The 16,785-nt window shown below is 46.4% G+C and overlaps 2 protein-coding genes across 17 annotated transcripts in view; both read left to right on the top strand.

The window, feature by feature from the left end:
• The window catches only part of LOC137846966 (uncharacterized), a 456,759-nt gene that overhangs the window by 52,466 nt on the left and 387,508 nt on the right, over positions 1–16,785 (top strand). The gene's annotated exons all lie outside the window — the stretch shown is intronic.
• LOC137846955 (SET-binding protein-like) overlaps positions 1–16,785 on the top strand; it is a 325,858-nt gene that overhangs the window by 35,838 nt on the left and 273,235 nt on the right. For 15 of the 16 annotated variants that reach the window (XR_011090674.1, XR_011090675.1, XM_068665064.1 and 12 more), the window contains one exon: positions 13,965–14,048. The exons of the other annotated variant lie outside the window; for it this stretch is intronic. Coding sequence is in view for 13 of the 15 variants with exons in the window: in XM_068665064.1 (XP_068521165.1) it covers positions 13,965–14,048 (84 nt within the window). In the remaining 2 variants the exon portion in view is untranslated. The remainder of the gene's footprint in view (positions 1–13,964; positions 14,049–16,785) is intronic. 16 annotated transcript variants of the gene reach the window in all.

A 16,785-nucleotide genomic window follows, 5' to 3' on the forward strand; every position in this document is an offset into this window, starting at 1 on the left:
CCTCCCAGCTGCAAAAGAATCACATCGCCCATAGTGGTTTTTCTTTGTGCATCTGTTTGTGTAGGCATGCAGGAGTGTGCGTGCCTCTGCATCTGCAGGTGCATCATGCTTACACACTGCTGATGGCAAATGACTGTGGGCTTCTTTGAGGGAAAAGGCTGTAGGTTTTGTTTAAAAAAAAAAAAAAAAAAAAAAAAGTAAATTGACACAAAACAAAATGAAAGGCAGCTTAGTAGTGATGTATTTTGCAGTTGTTCACTTTCCCTCCTCTTTTGGTGTTCATTTTCTCCTGTTTTACTTCTTGAATTTAAAATGTTAGCTATGAACTTCTTGCTGTCTGTTCACACAGGTCATGCACTTTGGGTTTTTCTGAGGGACACTACAGTGGGCCTTGCCCTGAATGTATCTCAGTGATTTAGGGACAAAATTACACTTAATTGAACTAAATTGTGTTTGTGTGAAGCTTACTGGCTTCATTTTGATGAATTGTGAGTTTTGGAGATGGGCTGGCGGTGGTTGATTTTTCTTAGTTGTTATAAATGTGTTAATTTTGCATCAAAAGTGCATTGAGATGTAGTTGCCAAATGTGTTTGGGAACTCGAAGTTTTATTCCTGTTGATGTTCAGTGAAGTTTGGGGTTCCTTGGTACCTGCTTCCATCTCTGAAAACTGTCCTGTCAGCATCCGGAGTGGTGGAGTAGGACCCTGGCTCTGCATGCCTGTGGATGGGATTCAGCTGTGAGCTCCATGCTTGCCCTTGGTGGGGTTGGAAACATCTACAAACCAATTAGGTCTGAAAATATCAAGACCTGTTGGCAGAACATAGACAGCCCTGGACCACAGTTGTGCTCCATGCCTGCACAAAGAACTTTTTCTATGACATCAGGCTAGGAGATGAGTGGTTGGAAAGCTGCCAGGCGGAGAAGGACCTGGGAGTATTGGTTGATAGTCGGCTGAATATGAGCCAGCAGTGTGCTCAGGTGGCCAAGAAGGCCAACAGCATCCTGGCTTGTATAAGAAGCAGTGTGGCCAGCAGGGCCAGGGAAGTGATCATCCCCCTGTACTTGGCCCTGGTGAGGTTGCACCTTGAGTACTGTGTTCAGTTTTGGGCCCCTCGCTACAAGGACATGGAGGTGCTTGAGCGAGTCCAGAGAAGGGCGACGAAGCTGGTGAGGGGTCTGGAGAACAAGTCCTACGAGGAGCGGCTGAAGGAGCTGGGTTTGTTCAGCCTAGAGAAGAGGAGGCTCAGGGGCGACCTTATTGCTCTCTACAGGTACCTTAAAGGAGGCTGTAGTGAGGTGGGGATTTTTCTATTCTCCCACGTGCCTGGTGACAGGACGAGGGGGAATGGGCTAAAGTTGTGCCAGGGGAGTTTTAGGTTGGATATTAGGAAGAACTTCTTCACTGAGAGGGTTGTTAGGCATTGGAATGGGCTGCCCAGGGAAGTGGTTGAGTCACCATCCCTGGAGGTCTTTAAAAGACGTTTAGATGTTAACTTAGCGATATGGTTTAGTGGGGGACTTGTTAGTGTTTGGACTCGATGATCTTGAGGTCTCTTCCAACCTAGACAATTCTGTAATGAGAAGAAAAACACATTTGAAAATGAAAGACTTCAGCCTTGTTATCCCACCATCAAACTTAACCTTGAATCTTTCACCATCTGATCCCTGCAGACTCTGTTCCTTTGGCATTGCTACAAATTGTTGCAGCCCTCCATCATTTCCAACCTCTCAATTACCACGTTTGAGCACCTGTGGTGGTTTTACTCAGGTGGGCAGTTGAGTTCCACCACAGCTGCTCTCTCATTCTCCCTCCTCAAAGAGGAAGGCAGAGAAAATATGACACAGACAGCTCAAGGTTTGAGATAAGGATGTTTTCATTAAAGGGAAAAGGGAGAGGGGGGGGAGGGAAAAGAGGGAGGAAAAAAAAAAAAAGCAAAGTCTGTGCAGAAGCACAGAGGAGGAAAAAAAAAAAAAAAAAAGGCGGTTACTCTCTACTTCTCATCAGTGAGCGATGTTTGGCCATGTCCTGGGAAGCAGGGCCTCAATACATGTAATGGTTGTTTGGGAGGATAGACACTTTCACCACAAGAGTTCCCGCCCCTTCCCCTTTTCCACTTTTTATTGCTGCGTGTGACACCATATGGTATGGAATATCTCTTTGGTCGGTTTAGGTCAGCTGCCCTGGCAGCAATGTGCCAGCATTGTGCAGCAATAGACACAACACTGGAGTGAGACCAGTGCTGTTCCAGCTACAAGTGCAGAGCACAGCACTTTATGGGCTGCTGCAGGGAAAGTTAACATCCCAGCCAGACTCAGCACAGCACCTGCCCAAGCTGGCTGCAGTTTTCCTCTTTATATGAATGATAATAGAAAGGCTTTTTGTTTTGCTGTTAAAACAGGTGGGGACCTCTACAGTCTTCCTGCGTGGGGTTTGAATATCACCTCATCTTGTCTTAGTGTTTTTTTTTATTTGTTTTTTGTTTTTGTGGAGCCTTAGTACTGTTTTCAGTCTTTTGAGGAAAAAAAAACCTGTTGAAATAACGTCCTAGGTGTTATAAATGAGGTCTCAATTCAATCTGAATTTTGTAATATTTATAAAACAAATATTTCTAAAAGCTATAAAAGGTATAAAAGGCAAGTAAACAGCGCTGGGTGTGTGGGGAGTCTACACTCCACCAACATGCACACACATCAAACATTCTAAATACATGTATACAGAACATTGCTTTACATAAAAACTCGAGTATGCCTATACATATATACAATCAGGATAGGTAACAAACAATCCTTTAAGTTCCATGACTTAAGTCTCCATTTTCCATTCCTTTTGAACAGTGTCTTGCTTTAAGTTGTCTCCTTCTCAAGGCCAATAGGCCTGTGTCAAAAGACACGTCCAGGTCAACAGGGGGGCGTAACAGCAAAGGCTTGCGATGGCTGTAGCAGCAGAGGGGCCCATGGCTATGGCGTAGCAGTCGGATCAGTAAAGGAGCCTGCAGCTCCCTCACTGTCTGGCAAGCCACACGTTTGTGATTGTGGCTCCACATGGCTCTTTAAGGCCTCAGAGACTGCTCACCAGGTGCCAAGCAATCCCACTGCAACCTTGTCGTTTTTAGTTGCAGAGTCCCACACCTTGACCTCAGTTTGGTCCCATATTTCAGGCTCATAAACTGTCCGATTGTTAATAAGGAGAATGAGCTGTAAGGTTACCAGGACAGTCTTTGTTCCTAAGGACGTATGCTTCCCCATAATGCGCAACTGCTTACCGATTCAAAGATCGAAGCCGAAATTCCTTTAAGTGGTATATTCTTTATTGCAGCGCTGGATGCACGGGGGATCTCTCCACCTATCGTGCATACCCAAAGCGGAAAGCAGTCTTGAATTTATACAATCAAACTATCAATATTCTACAAGCACCTATACATATGCATTACCTATCCCCACCTTCCCTCGCTTCTCATGCTAATTAGCCTTTTGGCACCTTGTGCCTGCGTAGAGCCTCCCAAGAATTGTGGGCAGGGGTCTTTGGGACGTGGGCAGGGGTCTCTGGGAGGAAGACCCCGAGTCTTCCTCACAGTGTACTATTCACCTTTGGTCAGGAATCTGCTGAATTGGCACGTTTCTTAATTGCGAGAGCTGGTTGTTGCTAATTCTTCCATTTGTTGTATCTTTATAATGAATTCCAATGTCCAGTTTTGAGATTTATAGTCCTTACATTTGTTTCTCTGTCCGTCTGCCGCTTCCTTATCATGAGTTCCAGTATCTTGTTTCGAGATATACAGTCCATGTCTGGGGATTGTCCTTGCCTCCCCAATGCCTCCCCAATACCTCCTTAATCATTACCAGCGAGGGGCAGTTGTGTGCACAGGTCCGCTTCTCTCAGCTCGAGCTTCTCTCCAGCTCCAGTGCGCCTGTTTCCAGCGACTTTCTGTATGAGCTTCTCTGAGCAGTTTGCTGAGTTTGGCCAAACCTGTCTTCATGAGGCAATCAAAGTGCCTGCTCCCGTCCTGGTCTCCATTCTGCCAGCCTGTTCCTCTTCACTTCTTTTTCCTGCTTCTTTATTGATGTAAATTCATGGTGCTGCCTTTTTTATCTTGAGGGCAGGCTCCCCTCTTATACCCTTCTCTCCACAGCAGTTCTTTTCAAAACAACTTTTCATTGGTCAGACAACTTTGAATGTAACAACAACAGCAAACACCCAGAAACATCTATGCCTTAATGGCTGGAGAACAAGAGAACCATCTGGAGAACAAGAAACCGGAGACTGCATGGAGTCTCCTGAATCACCCTTCTTTGTTCCCTCTAAACTCTTTTATATTCCTGATGGCCTGGTCGTTAAGAGTCTAATGTTATCTCAACCACGGGGCTTGCCGACCCCAATGGCCACACTCCCACATCTCCCCCTTCTTTATTAATATCAACCATTTTCTTGAAACGAATTACCACTCCATATATAACATAGGGAATGTTTATTGTTGTCGTGGTTCTGCTGGAGTGGGCAGCTGAGCTCCACCACAGCCACTCTCTCACTCCCCCTCCTCAAGGAGGAATGGGGAGAAAATATGTGAAAAGGGCTCAAGGGTTGAGATAAGGACGGGAAAATCACACAATAATTATTGTAACAGGCAAAACAGACTCAGCATAAGAAGGTAGTAAGATTTATTGCTCATTACTAACAAGCTAGAGAAGTGAGAAACAAAGGAAAGAAACCAAAAGCACCTTCCCCCCCATCCACCCTCTTCCACCTCCTCCCCCCATGCGGCGCAGGGGAACGGGGGAATGGGAGTTATGGTCAGTCTACAGCACTTCTTCTCTGCCGCTCCTTCTCGGTCACTCTCGTCCCCTGTGCTGTGGGGTCCCACCCACGGGATACAGTCCTTGATGAACTGATCCGGTGTGGGCTTCCCACAGGCAGCAGCTCTTCCAGAACTGCTCCAGATATGGGTCCGTACCACGGGGTCCATCCCTCAGGAGAAAACTGCTCCAACCTGGCTCCCCTACGGGCAGCAGCTCCTGCCAGGTCACCTGCTCCTGTGTGGTCTCCTCTCCACGGGGTACAGGTCCGGCCCGGAATCTTCTCGGGCAGGGGTCTTCCACAGGCGGCAGCCTCCGTCGGTGCAGGGCCACCTGCTCCACCGTGGTCTCCTCCACGGGCTGCAGCATGGAACCCTGCTCTACTGTGGCACTCTGTGGGCTGCAGGGGGACATCCTGCTTCACCATGGTCCTCACCACAGGCCGCAGGGGACTTCTGCTCCGGCACCTGGAGCACCTCTCCCCCTCCTTCTACACTGACCTCGGTGCCTGCAAGGCCGTTCCTCACTCTCCTAGCTGCTGTGTGTCGCAGCTTTTTTTTCCCTGTCTTAAATATGCTCTCACAGAGGCGCAAAACAACATCGCTTATTGGCTCAGCTCTGGAAAACAATGGGGCTCTTCCCAAACATGGGGCAGCTTCTAGATCCTTCTCACAGAAACCACCCCTCTGGCTCCCTGCTACCAAAACCTTGCCACGTAAACCCACTGCAATTGTTATTTTCAGTTTCAGTACACCTAAGTTTCTTCAGTTCTGATAGAGATTACTAGCTCCTACCATCGTATTTGTTCTGAATATGAGATCAGTGTGACGCTTTAAAAGCAAAATTGATTGGACGTTGACACTTCTTCATCTACTCCCATTTCAGCACAAAAAAGGAGTGTTTTTCAAGTCTGACCTCCTAATGCAAGTGCTCTGTCTTGGGCTCTGCAGCTGAGGAGGAGAAAACTTGCACGGTCTGACTCTTTCAAATATGTGGCAGTTGAAAAGAAGATAATTAGGACAGGAAAATCCAAACAGTAATTTTGCAAATGGTATTTATCCTCTTCTCTTTTTGTGTCTGTTTCTATATTCTACACATCCACCTGCCTTCAAAGGTAAGCTGATAAAAAGGATTTGCTTGGCCTTTTTTTTGCTGGTGCCACATGCATGGGGCAAGGGCGCCGTTTTTATGTGGTACTGTGTGACAGATGTTGCAGGTGAAATTACCTTAGAGGGGCCAATGCCATCTGGAGGGGGCAGCTCACAGGGCTGAAGTCCTTCTTTTTTCTATTTCTGTACTTTGGGGCTTTGCTGTTATGTGGGACTGGGTCCTTTACAGCTCATAAGTGCATGCAAGTGTTTATGGAGCAATCAACTCTGTCAGCAGTGGCAACCATCTGTAATTCTTCAGCCTTTTGTAGTAGATTGTGTGTGAGAGAGCTAAAAGCATGGCCAGGAGGGAAGGGGGATTACTCAGATGGGAAAGGCTGGGCTTTTTTTTTCCTGGGAAACAGCCTGCCTGTGTTCTTTTATGCTTTTCAGGCTCAAGGCTGAGAGCGAGCATACATATGTGCGAGGGCATGCGCGCATCTGTGTCCATACAGTTGCTCAAGTGGAAAAAAAACATGTTTGTGGTTCACACAGGAGGAATTTCTGATGAAGACAACAGTGCTAAGCAGAAAGGCACACCTTGATCTCTCGAAAGTGAGGGGCATGCTCGCGCATACAGGCACACATACTGGCTGGTCTCTGCATAATATGTGCAAAGCACTGCCCTTCAATGAATGTAACCTATGGCGGCTGGGATGCAGCCGGCCAGACCCCACCATTAATAAACTGGGAACATTCTTCTCCTTTTTAGTCCCTTTCAATGCCAGCCCTGCAGTTTGATCTCCCTTGAATGCTGCTCCCCCTCATTTGGGACTCCAGTTCTGAGAAGATTTGGTGTGTTGTTTGAGGTCACAGGATGTCGGATTGCTTTTGAAGCTTTTGTATTGATTCCAGGCTCCTGAATGAAGCTGTCATGTGTGTCTGTGGTTGGCTAGCAGGCTGTCCAGCTGCAAGCTGTGCCTTCCTTTGTTGTTTAGGCCTCATTGAGCTGAGGGAAGAGGCTCATTTCAGGGTGATTTACCACCACCCAAACACCAGCTGTCTGTTGTACTGCTGCTTGCCTCCATCTTGGGTTCAGTTCCCATTTCCCTCTGTTCCCCACTTTTGCTCTCCCCCTCTACTGCGTTCCTCTGTGGGCTCTTGGGCATAGTTTCCTCAAGACTTTTCATCACACTTGCAGAACAGCATAAAAACCTTAAATGCTGAATATGTTGTTCTTTTCAATGTCACTTATGCACCCCCACTTCCTTTTTTTTAAGGGTTCACCATTGTGGTGCTATATGCGTTTTCTTCTTGGTTAAAGAGTGAACTATAGCTCTAGAAAAAATAAAATTGCTATGTCCCCCAGGGCTTGTTACTTAGTAGGCAAAAGTAGTGCAAAACAGCAGTGATTTCAATTTATAAGTAGCTATGAAGCTCAGCAGCACCACTGCAGGATGCATTGCATGCCTTACCTCGTGCAGGGTGATAGCAAAGGTGGCCACAAAATCACAGAATCACAGAACTGTAGGGGTTGGAAGGGACCTCGAAAGATCATCGGGTCCAACCCCCCTGCTAAAGCAGGTTCCTCAGAGCAGGCTGCCCAGGTAGGCATCCAGACAGGCCTTGAATATCTCCAGAGGAGACTCCACAACCTCCCTAGGCAGCCTGTTCCAATGCCCCGTCACCCTCACCGTGAAGAAGTTCTTTCGCATGTTGGTGCAGAACTTCCTGTGCTCTAACTTGCAGCCATTGCCCCTTGTCCTATCCCCACAAACCACTGAGAAGAGGTTGGCTACATCCTTCTGTCCCCCACCCCTCAGATATTTATATACACTGAGGAGATCCCCTCTCAGTCTTCTCTTCTCCAGGCTGAACAGACCCAGGTCTCTCAGCCTTTCCTCATAGGGAAGATGCTCCAGGCCCCGTATCATCTTTGTGGCCCTCTGCTAGACTCTTTCCAGGAGATCCCTGTCTTTCTTGTACTAGGGAGCCCAGAACTGGACACAGTACTCCAGGTGAGGCCTGACCAGGGCAGAGTAGAGGGGGAGGATCACCTCCCTTGACACTGCTGGCTCATGGTCAACCTGTCGTCCACCAGGACCCCCAGGTCCTTCTCCTCAGAGCTCCCCTCCAGCAGGTCGTCCTCCAGCCTGTACTGATACTTCGGGTTGTTCCTGCCCAGGTGCAGGACTCTACACTTGCCCTTATTAAACCTCATTTGGTTTCTTGCTGTCCATCTCTCCAGCTGGTCCAGGTCTCACTGAATGGCAGCACAGCCTTCTGGCGTGTCAGCCACTCCTCCCAGCTTTGTGTCATCGGAGTACTTGCTGAGGGCAGACACTATTCCCTCGTCAAGGTCATCGATGAAGATGTTGAACAAGACCAGACCCAGCACCGACCCCTGGGGAACACCGCTAGTCACAAGCCTCCAGCCAGACTCTGCTCCGCCGATCACCACCCTCTGAGCTCAGCCAGTCAGCCAGTTCTCAACCCACCTTGCCGTCCACTCCTCTATCCCACACTTTCTCAGCTTTGCTAGTAGGATGTCCTGGGAGACAGTATCGAAAGCCTTGCTAAAATCAAGGTAGATGACATCCACTGCTCTCCCCTCATCTACCCAGCTGGTGATGCCATCATAGAAGGCAACGAGGTTGGTCGAGCATGACTTCCCCTTGGTGAATCCATGCTGACTACTCCTCATAATCTTCTCTTCCAATTGCTTGGAGATGGCATCCATAACAAGCTGTTCCAACACCTTTCCAGGGACAGAGGTGAGACTGACTGGCCTGTAGTTTTCCGGATCCTCCTTCTTGCCCTTCTTGAAGACCGGAGTGACATTGGCTATCCTCCAGTCTTCAGGCACCTCACCCGTTCTCCAGGACCTTTCAAAGATGATAGAGAGTGGTTCGGCGATCACATCTGCCAGCTCCCTTAGCACACGCGGATGCATCCCATCGGGACCCATGGATTTGTGTGCGTTGAGCGTACTCAGACGCTCCCGAACCACTCCCACGTCCACCATGGGGGAGCCCTCCATTTCCCAGACCCTTTGTCCTATTGCCTGGGTCGAGGAGTCCTGGGGGAGTGTCCTTGAAGCAAAGACTGAAGCAAAGAAAGCATTCAGTATCTCTGCCTTCTCAGCGTCTCCCATGACCAGGACACCCCCCTCATTCAGCAAGGGACCCACATTATCCCTAGTCTTCCTCTTGCTGTTTACATACTTGAAAAAAACCTTCTTATTATCCTTTATCTCTTTTGCAAGCCTCATCTCTAGGTGGGCTTTAGCCTTCCTTGTCGTGTCCCTGCAGGCCCTGAAAACCCTTCTATACTCCTCCTAAGAGGACAGGCCCTTTTTCCACATTTCATAGACCATCCTCTTCCTTTTGATCTTATAGATGAGCTCCTTGCTCATCCATGCGGGTTTCCTGCCCCCCTTCCCCGATTTCCTGTTCCTCGGGATGCACCGATCCTGAGCATGGAAGAAGTGCTGCTAAAAAAAAGCTCTCTCCTGGTCTGAAAATGCTGGGATATTTGAATGGATGGCGAAGGAGTCAGAAGGATGGTGTCACCTCCCTTACATACTTGTCATGCCTGCTCAGGGATGACAATTGCTGTGGGTATCGTGGGAAAGCTGTGTTGGTGGTGCAAGGCAGGAGAAGAAGAACAGCACAGAGGCTGTGAAGTGCTGCTGAGCTCATCTCCACCAAGAGCTCTCAGAGAAGTGCTTCTCTGAGAAGAACAAGGCTGCTGCAGCAGGAAGATTAAAAGAAAGCCCACGTTGGAAGCTTTGTCCTTCCACAGGTTTCCAGGGCCCAAGTCTCAGTGACTCTTGCTGTACATCCTGTTTTCATCTGGGGGATGTTCTAAGGGCATTGCAAAGCTGTAGAGACGGAGAAACCCCAACCCCATGTCATTCCAGGGAAGTGTGAGGCATGGCTGTGTGTGTGCCTGGCCCTGGCTGGTGAGGCAGGAGCAAAGCTGTGGGCATTTAAAGGTGATGCTGTGTGTGCCAGACCTCGGCAGCTGCTGGCACTGTCCCCATTCTGGAAGGATTTGCAGCTTTGTTGCTCAGAGGTCTTTGGAGGTGCAAGAGAACGGCTGCGCTAGTGCCTTGGGGGTGAGGCTGCTGCCAGTGTTTTCAGTGGCTGTTGCTCAAACGCAGCGAAATCTGATGTGAACCAAGTAGGTAGAGTCCCGATAGTTGTAAAGCCCAGGCAGGCTTGCTGGTGGCTGCAAGGCGAGTGACATGGTGCTGCTGATCTGGGCCCACCCGTCTGGCCACAGACTTGGGAGAGTGGGAGGACAACCCTAATGCAGCTTGCTGAACCCTGGGATGTGTAAAACCTGCTTTGTGTGACTTTGTCACCTCTCAGAAGGGTCAGCTTTGGGTGCTCATGTTGTAGGGCTTGGAGCACGTGAGCTGGGTGCTTGCCACCAAGTGAAACCAAGCTCATTGTGTCTGACTCTTTTAAACAGGGCTGGCACCGCTGGGGAGCCATGTGTGCTCCGGGGCCACTGGCATGAAGCGAGTTGTGACTGGCCCTCATTTCACTTCTGGGTGACGCAGTTCAGTGTGTCTCGACCACAGGCTGTTAAAACTGGTGATAGATCAGTTCCTGTCACCTGTGAAGCTGAGATAATTAACCCTATTATTATTATTATTTCCCTCCCCCCCTTCCTTTTTTTTCCCCTGCAAACTTTGGCCAACTGCTGGAGCCCGTGGTGCGAGGAGAATGGTGAAGCCAGCGGGTGTACTGGGTCTGGCTGGGATGTTAACTTTCCCGGCAGCAGCCCATACAGTGCCGTACTCTGTACTTGTAGCTGGAACAGCAGTGTTATCACACCAGTGTTGTGTCTACTGCTGAGCAGCAGTGGCACAGTATTGGGCCTTTCTCTAACCCTCCTAGGGGGTGGGCAAAATGTGAGGAGAGAAACATCACTAGGGCAGCTGGCCTAAACCAATCAAAGGGATATTCCATACCATGTGATGTCACACTCAGCAATAAAAGGTGGAAACAGGAAGAAGAGGGGAGGGGTGGGCTCTCGTTTGGAAGACGTCGGTCCTCCTCTCGAACACCGGCTGCGTGCGTTGAGGCCTTGCTTCAAGGACGTGGTCAATCATCGCTCATTTGTGGGAAGTAGAGAGTAATTTCTTTCCTCTGCACTTCCATATAGCCTTCATTTATTTTGTTTGTTTGTTTTCCTCCCTTCTTTTTATTTTCCCTTTTCCCCTCCCTTTCCCCTTTCCCTTTTTATTTCCCCTTAGTTAAATTGTTTAGTTCATGGTAGTCTTTATTTAATTATTATAATTATTTCCCTTTAATTAAATTATCCTTATCTCAGCCCGTGAGTTGTTATTTGCTTTACTTCTCTGTAGCACCTGGTGAGATGAAGCTCTTCTCCCTCCCCTGCAAGCATCAGGAGCACAGGGCTGTGCTGCTGGACGGAGCAGGGAGGGATATTTTAGGAGGCAACAACCACATCAGGATAGCCCTCCTAACAAACTCCTTGTACACTAGAAACTTTAAAATAACACACAAATAAACAAAAACTCACTGACCCTTAGCACCCTGGAGGGCTCTGTTTCAGATTGCTGAATAAAAGCTGAAGTTGCATATGCATGTTTAATGTAACATAAGGCGTGTGCTGCGGAAAGCATGCTTTCTTCTGATCTGGTTCCAGACAGAAGCATCCAAACAGAAGCCCCTTTCCCTATTCCCACTGAACTGCCTGATGTAGGTGAGGAAACCCCTGAATGACAAGGCCTCTATCTGCTCTTAAACGGAGTTGTGACTGGCTGCAAATGTCCATACGCTTTTTTTTTTGTTGTTGTTGCCTTTCAACTTAGTTGCCTAATGTTAGGCACCTATCACCAAATTAAGCGTCTGTTCATAAAAGGTTTTCCTAAAAAGGTGGAGGTAGTAGCTAACTCAGGCGATGCCCATTAAGAGAGGTGCATCTGCAGATGGGGAAGGAGATGGGATTATTCAGCCAGTGAGATGTTTTTTGATTGCTTTTTTAGGGACTGGAAAAGCCCCTGAATTCTTGTATTGTCAAGAAAAAAAATCCAAACGCACTGTCAATTTTTGGGTTAATATTCCCCCTAAGGTCTTGATTGTCTAAGTGATTGTGATCAGCATCTCGTGATTTTTCTCTGTTAAATAAAGCTGGTGATACTTCCAACCTTACAGGAAAACATTGGTTTGCCATGAAATTAGGCTGGTTGGGTGTGTATCCCAGGAGCCAGAGAAGGGTCTAAAAATGGGACTTTTTCTTTGGGTTATGTTATAAAAAGGTCTAGAGAATCTTTTCCTGTGTAGTGACTTTGCAGTGGGTACTGGGACAAGGTGACCAACAGCTAGTGATGCATGGATCCAGTGCCTAAACACAGGTATGTGCTTTACTGTAGGCACCCTGAGGTATCCTGCCCATCTATCATCTGTCTTTCAGGAAAAGTGTTGGGTCTCCCTTAGGTCCTGTTGTCTCTAACTTGTCTCAGATACTCCAGGTGTCTAAAAAGGCTCCTTTGCTTAGACAAAAGAGTCTCTCCCTGTACCTTGGCTTCCCATTTCTAATGTAATAATTTAATACAATTGCTTTAAATTTTAGTTTGTTTCTTTCTTGAGAACACTTTTAGAATTTAAGATGCTTCATACTGAATCACCGAAGGAGTAGGCACAGCCTTTTCTGCATCGTATTTTTCAGTGTATTTTTGGGGAAGAGGAGGAAGGATAACTTTTGCATATCATCTGGTCTTCCTGGAGCTTATGGGATACTGAGGTCACCGAGTGAGAGACCCCACCACACCTGGCCCTCCCAAGGTGTCCTGAAGTTTATCTGCCTGTTTGTAATTCTTGCCACTGAGGGTCAGCTCTCTGCTGTGCCCTGGTGTTGAGCAGTGGCTGCAATTTCTTCTAATCATGCTCTTTCCCTTCCTCATCATTTAGGGCAGAGCGCTTCCACTTGGCTAAACTCATTAACCACTTTAATGTTGTGGTCTTCTTTTCCATATAAAGTAATCCTGATGAAATCTTGCGACTCTCCCTCTGTTGCCCAGAAGATGCTGAGAGTGTTTATTTTTCAGCTGCAGACAGCAAAAGTTGGGGGGGGGAAGGTGATGTCTTGGTGCATGTCTGTGAGAAAGTGTGTAAATATGATGGGTTTATGGGGACTCAGTTTTCTGTGTTATTGTTTGAGCTCAAGCAGCATTGTGTCCAAACCTAGAATCTCAGCCCCTTTCTGCCATGGGGACTTATCAAGTTTTATCAGGTCCTGATAAGCCCCCCAAAAACTTTGGTGAAGATCTGAAGTGATCCAAATGATTGCTAGAAAAGAACCAGGGTATCGTGAGGACCCCGCTGCTCAGACCGTGCTCAATCAACCTGATGGGTTGGCAGTGAAAAGGAGTTGGCTGGACTCAGCTTATTTCCCAAACTGCTGACTGTAGGCAAAGGGAGGCTGAGGGGACTCTGTTTCTCTGGAGATCTCCCCTGGACAAAGCACAGCATGGATGTTGTGGATGCAGATGGAAATATTGCGGGTGGGTTGTTGAATTCCTGGCAAGTATTTGCTGGTGGTTATATGGACCAGTTGCCCAAATGTGGGTAAGTTATACCTGTAGGTCTTCATTTTGCCAAAGCTAGCTACACTAGAAACAAATTAGCACTGTCTGAGGAACATGAATGCTGGTATATGAGCTTTGCCTCAAGCCATTCCATTTTGGCAGTTGTGCTCCCTGAACATGATTGATTTGTTCCTGTTCATGTATGTTTATGATAACATACATAACATTGGGCTAAAATAACCTGTTCCTTTTCAGCCTGGTTTGTGCATATTCCCATTGTGTTCTTCTACACACCTTGGTTTCCTTCTGCCCCTGTGTGACTTTCCTGATGCAGTGATTGGGGAAGTCTCCTTAGCAGCTTGGGAGCTACTGTGTCATGAAAGGGCATCTACCAGCAGTGCAGGATGAGTCCACAGGTTTTCCTAATGCCCTTTCTTGCCATGCTTCTCATCATAAAACATCTTGTTCTTTGGTTGTTCAGATTGTGGTGATATTTTTCTTGCCTTCTCTCTTGTAGGGAAAAGTCATCAGAGATGTGAAACTGCTCATGAGTTGTGGTTGCAGAAAAGGGAAAAATGCTCAAGTGAAAGACTCAGATCAGGTCAGTCAATCTGTACTTTAACTAGTAGAGAAATAAAAGAATATGTTAATATTTGATTTGAACTGTACTATTGCATATTGGGGTTTTTGGATGCAAATGGACTCTGGCATGGTTGTGTTATAAATGGCTCAGTCTTCAAAATAGGACTATAATCAAAGTTTACAATTTATTAAAGGAATAGAGGTAAGCAAACAGCGCTGGGTGCGCCGGGAGTCTCTGCTCCACCAAGACGCACACTAGTTACATCAAGCAGCTGATTTTTATGCTCCTAGGCTAATACATATTCATTACTACTTCTAAAAAAACCCAGGGTTATTATAATTAGTTTCTGGAATCCAAACCCTCCTACTGGAGCATGCATATCAGTCTCCGGTGGGCCCTCTGGGGGTCTCTCATGCTGAAGGCTCGTAGTCTTCCTCCCTCTTGTCCTTCTCCTTTGTCCAACTTGGCTGTATGTCAGAGACTTGTGCAGCATCCCCTGCAAGCTTTGTCTTTTAGTCGTTCTTCAGCTCTCCCCTTCTCCTTAATCTGGCCATATAGCAGAGACTTGCATAGTGTCCCGTGCAATAGTCATAATAGTAAGCAGTTATTCTGAAACCCCCCAGATATCAGAGACTTCAAGGAAAAGCCTACAAATACATTTCCCTTCAAGCTCTCTAGTGACACTAATTGCTAAAACATTCCTTTGCAAGATACAAGAACTATATACATTAACCCCTCTGTTTTTCTTAGACTTGTGGTTATACAAGGGTATGTAAGACAGAAGGTCACATTCATCATACCATGCGGCCCTAGCATTGTTCCATATTGACACAAATCAGATGAACACATTTCACAGTTGACAATGATACAATGTTAATGTTTTTGCATTTGTTATTTGTAAGAAAAAAACTTTTGAGCAAGATCAGGGTTTCATTGCACTAGGAGCTGTGAATGCCCTAGCTTGACTTCACAGAATCACAGAATTGTCTAGGTTGGAAGAGACCTTCAAGATCACCTAGTCCAACCTCTGACCTAACACTAACCAGTCCTCCATTAAACCATATCATTAAGCTCTACATCTAAATGTCTTTTAAAGAACTCTAGGGATGAAATTTCCATCTGGTTTGTTTATTCATGTTTTTTCATCTGGCTTATTTCCATCTGGTTTGTTTATTCATGAATTCTGTTTCTTTATAATGATACGCTCCGGGCAATGCCTTTCTTAAACACTGTTGCACTTCCTTGCTGGCTAAATGCACGCAACCTTTGGTCTCAAAGTTTAGCTGCCTGGATGTGTGATTGTTACAGAGAACGCGCTAGAGAAACATGCCATTTTTTGCATGCTTTTGTTCCAAAGTGACACCATCAAAAGAACATTTCTTATTGAGGTTACTCATGATAGACATGTAAAAACTTGTTCACAAACTGAAAACTGATGGCTAGGTTCCATTATTCATTGCTTGGCCCCTTATTCTAAAATTAGTCTGATGTCAGTGGGGCAACTTGCAGGGACCAGCCATTGGAAGCGAGATGGGCTATGCTCTGGATGACAGCCAGCTGATGGGCTCTTCTGACTGGTTTGCATGTCTTCAGACCAGCTGAGTTTTGTCCCAGTCAAAGTTTCTGGTGGCTATTGCCTTCTGGCTTTGTAACTAAAGAGAGGTTTGAATCCAGAGATCATTTGTTCCGAAGATGAAACAAAAAGTGGTTTGAGCAGAAGTATTTCATAAATACTGTGTCATCCAATATTCAGTGTGGTAGAGGGAAGCAGCTGATCTCAAATATCAGGTAACTGGTGGTGGGGTCTCTGGTGCAGCTTGTGAACAACTGTGACCAGGTATAGACCTGAAGCAAATTCAGTATCCACAAAGCTCCAGGAGCTCCAGATAATTTGTCAATGGGAAAAAGACTGAGTTCTTATGAGGGAAAATGTTTCATTTTCAACATGCATGTTCTTCAACCCTAATTAATAATGGTGTTCCTGAGCCTCGTTTTGTTAATACCTAAGAAGATCTGAGAATTGATCTGTCTATCCTGCGGTAGGCTGTGTTGTAAGGAATCCTGGACACACTTATAAATGCTTTGGAAGACTGAGTCTTTTTTTTTAGTAGTATTTTTAAATAATGAATTCATTGTCATGCACCATACTATCAGTTCACCATCGAGACAAGGATTCATATGAATTTTCTTTAAAGCATAGCTTCCCACTCTCACAAATACAAGCTTAATATTCTCATGTTGAAGTTCTAATGCATAAGGAGAAAATTAATTTAGAAATGAAACACTTTCACCAATTTTACTCTTGTGTTCTGATGTACACTGGCTGAATCACTCGATTTACAACAGGGCTAGAGTAGTTTCAAACCTCTTCCAGTGGAGATGAAAAAATGAGAAGGGAACATCTCGATTGTAGGAGAGGTTTACAAAACATAATCTCTAACAAATCCTGAGCGTAGGATCTAAATCTCATTGACCACGATAATTTAATTATAGAGCGTGCAATAGATAATCTCAGTCTCATAATGTGGGACAGTAATGAATTCATCTTTGCATTTGGTTAATTTCTGAAATCTAACTTCAGATGCTTAATGATGTGATGTCCACCTCAGTAACTTTTTTTTTTTTTTTCCTACATCAGCATAAACTATTGGGCAAACGCTTAATGTAGAGGCTGCGAAGTGCATCCGTCATGCCTCTGGCAGGATGCTGCCAGGACTTCAGGGGACAGGAGGTGGGTGGATGGGGAGGAAGTTTG

This window comes from Anas acuta, chromosome W, assembly GCF_963932015.1.
Source record: "Anas acuta chromosome W, bAnaAcu1.1, whole genome shotgun sequence".
NCBI lineage: Eukaryota > Metazoa > Chordata > Aves > Anseriformes > Anatidae > Anas > Anas acuta.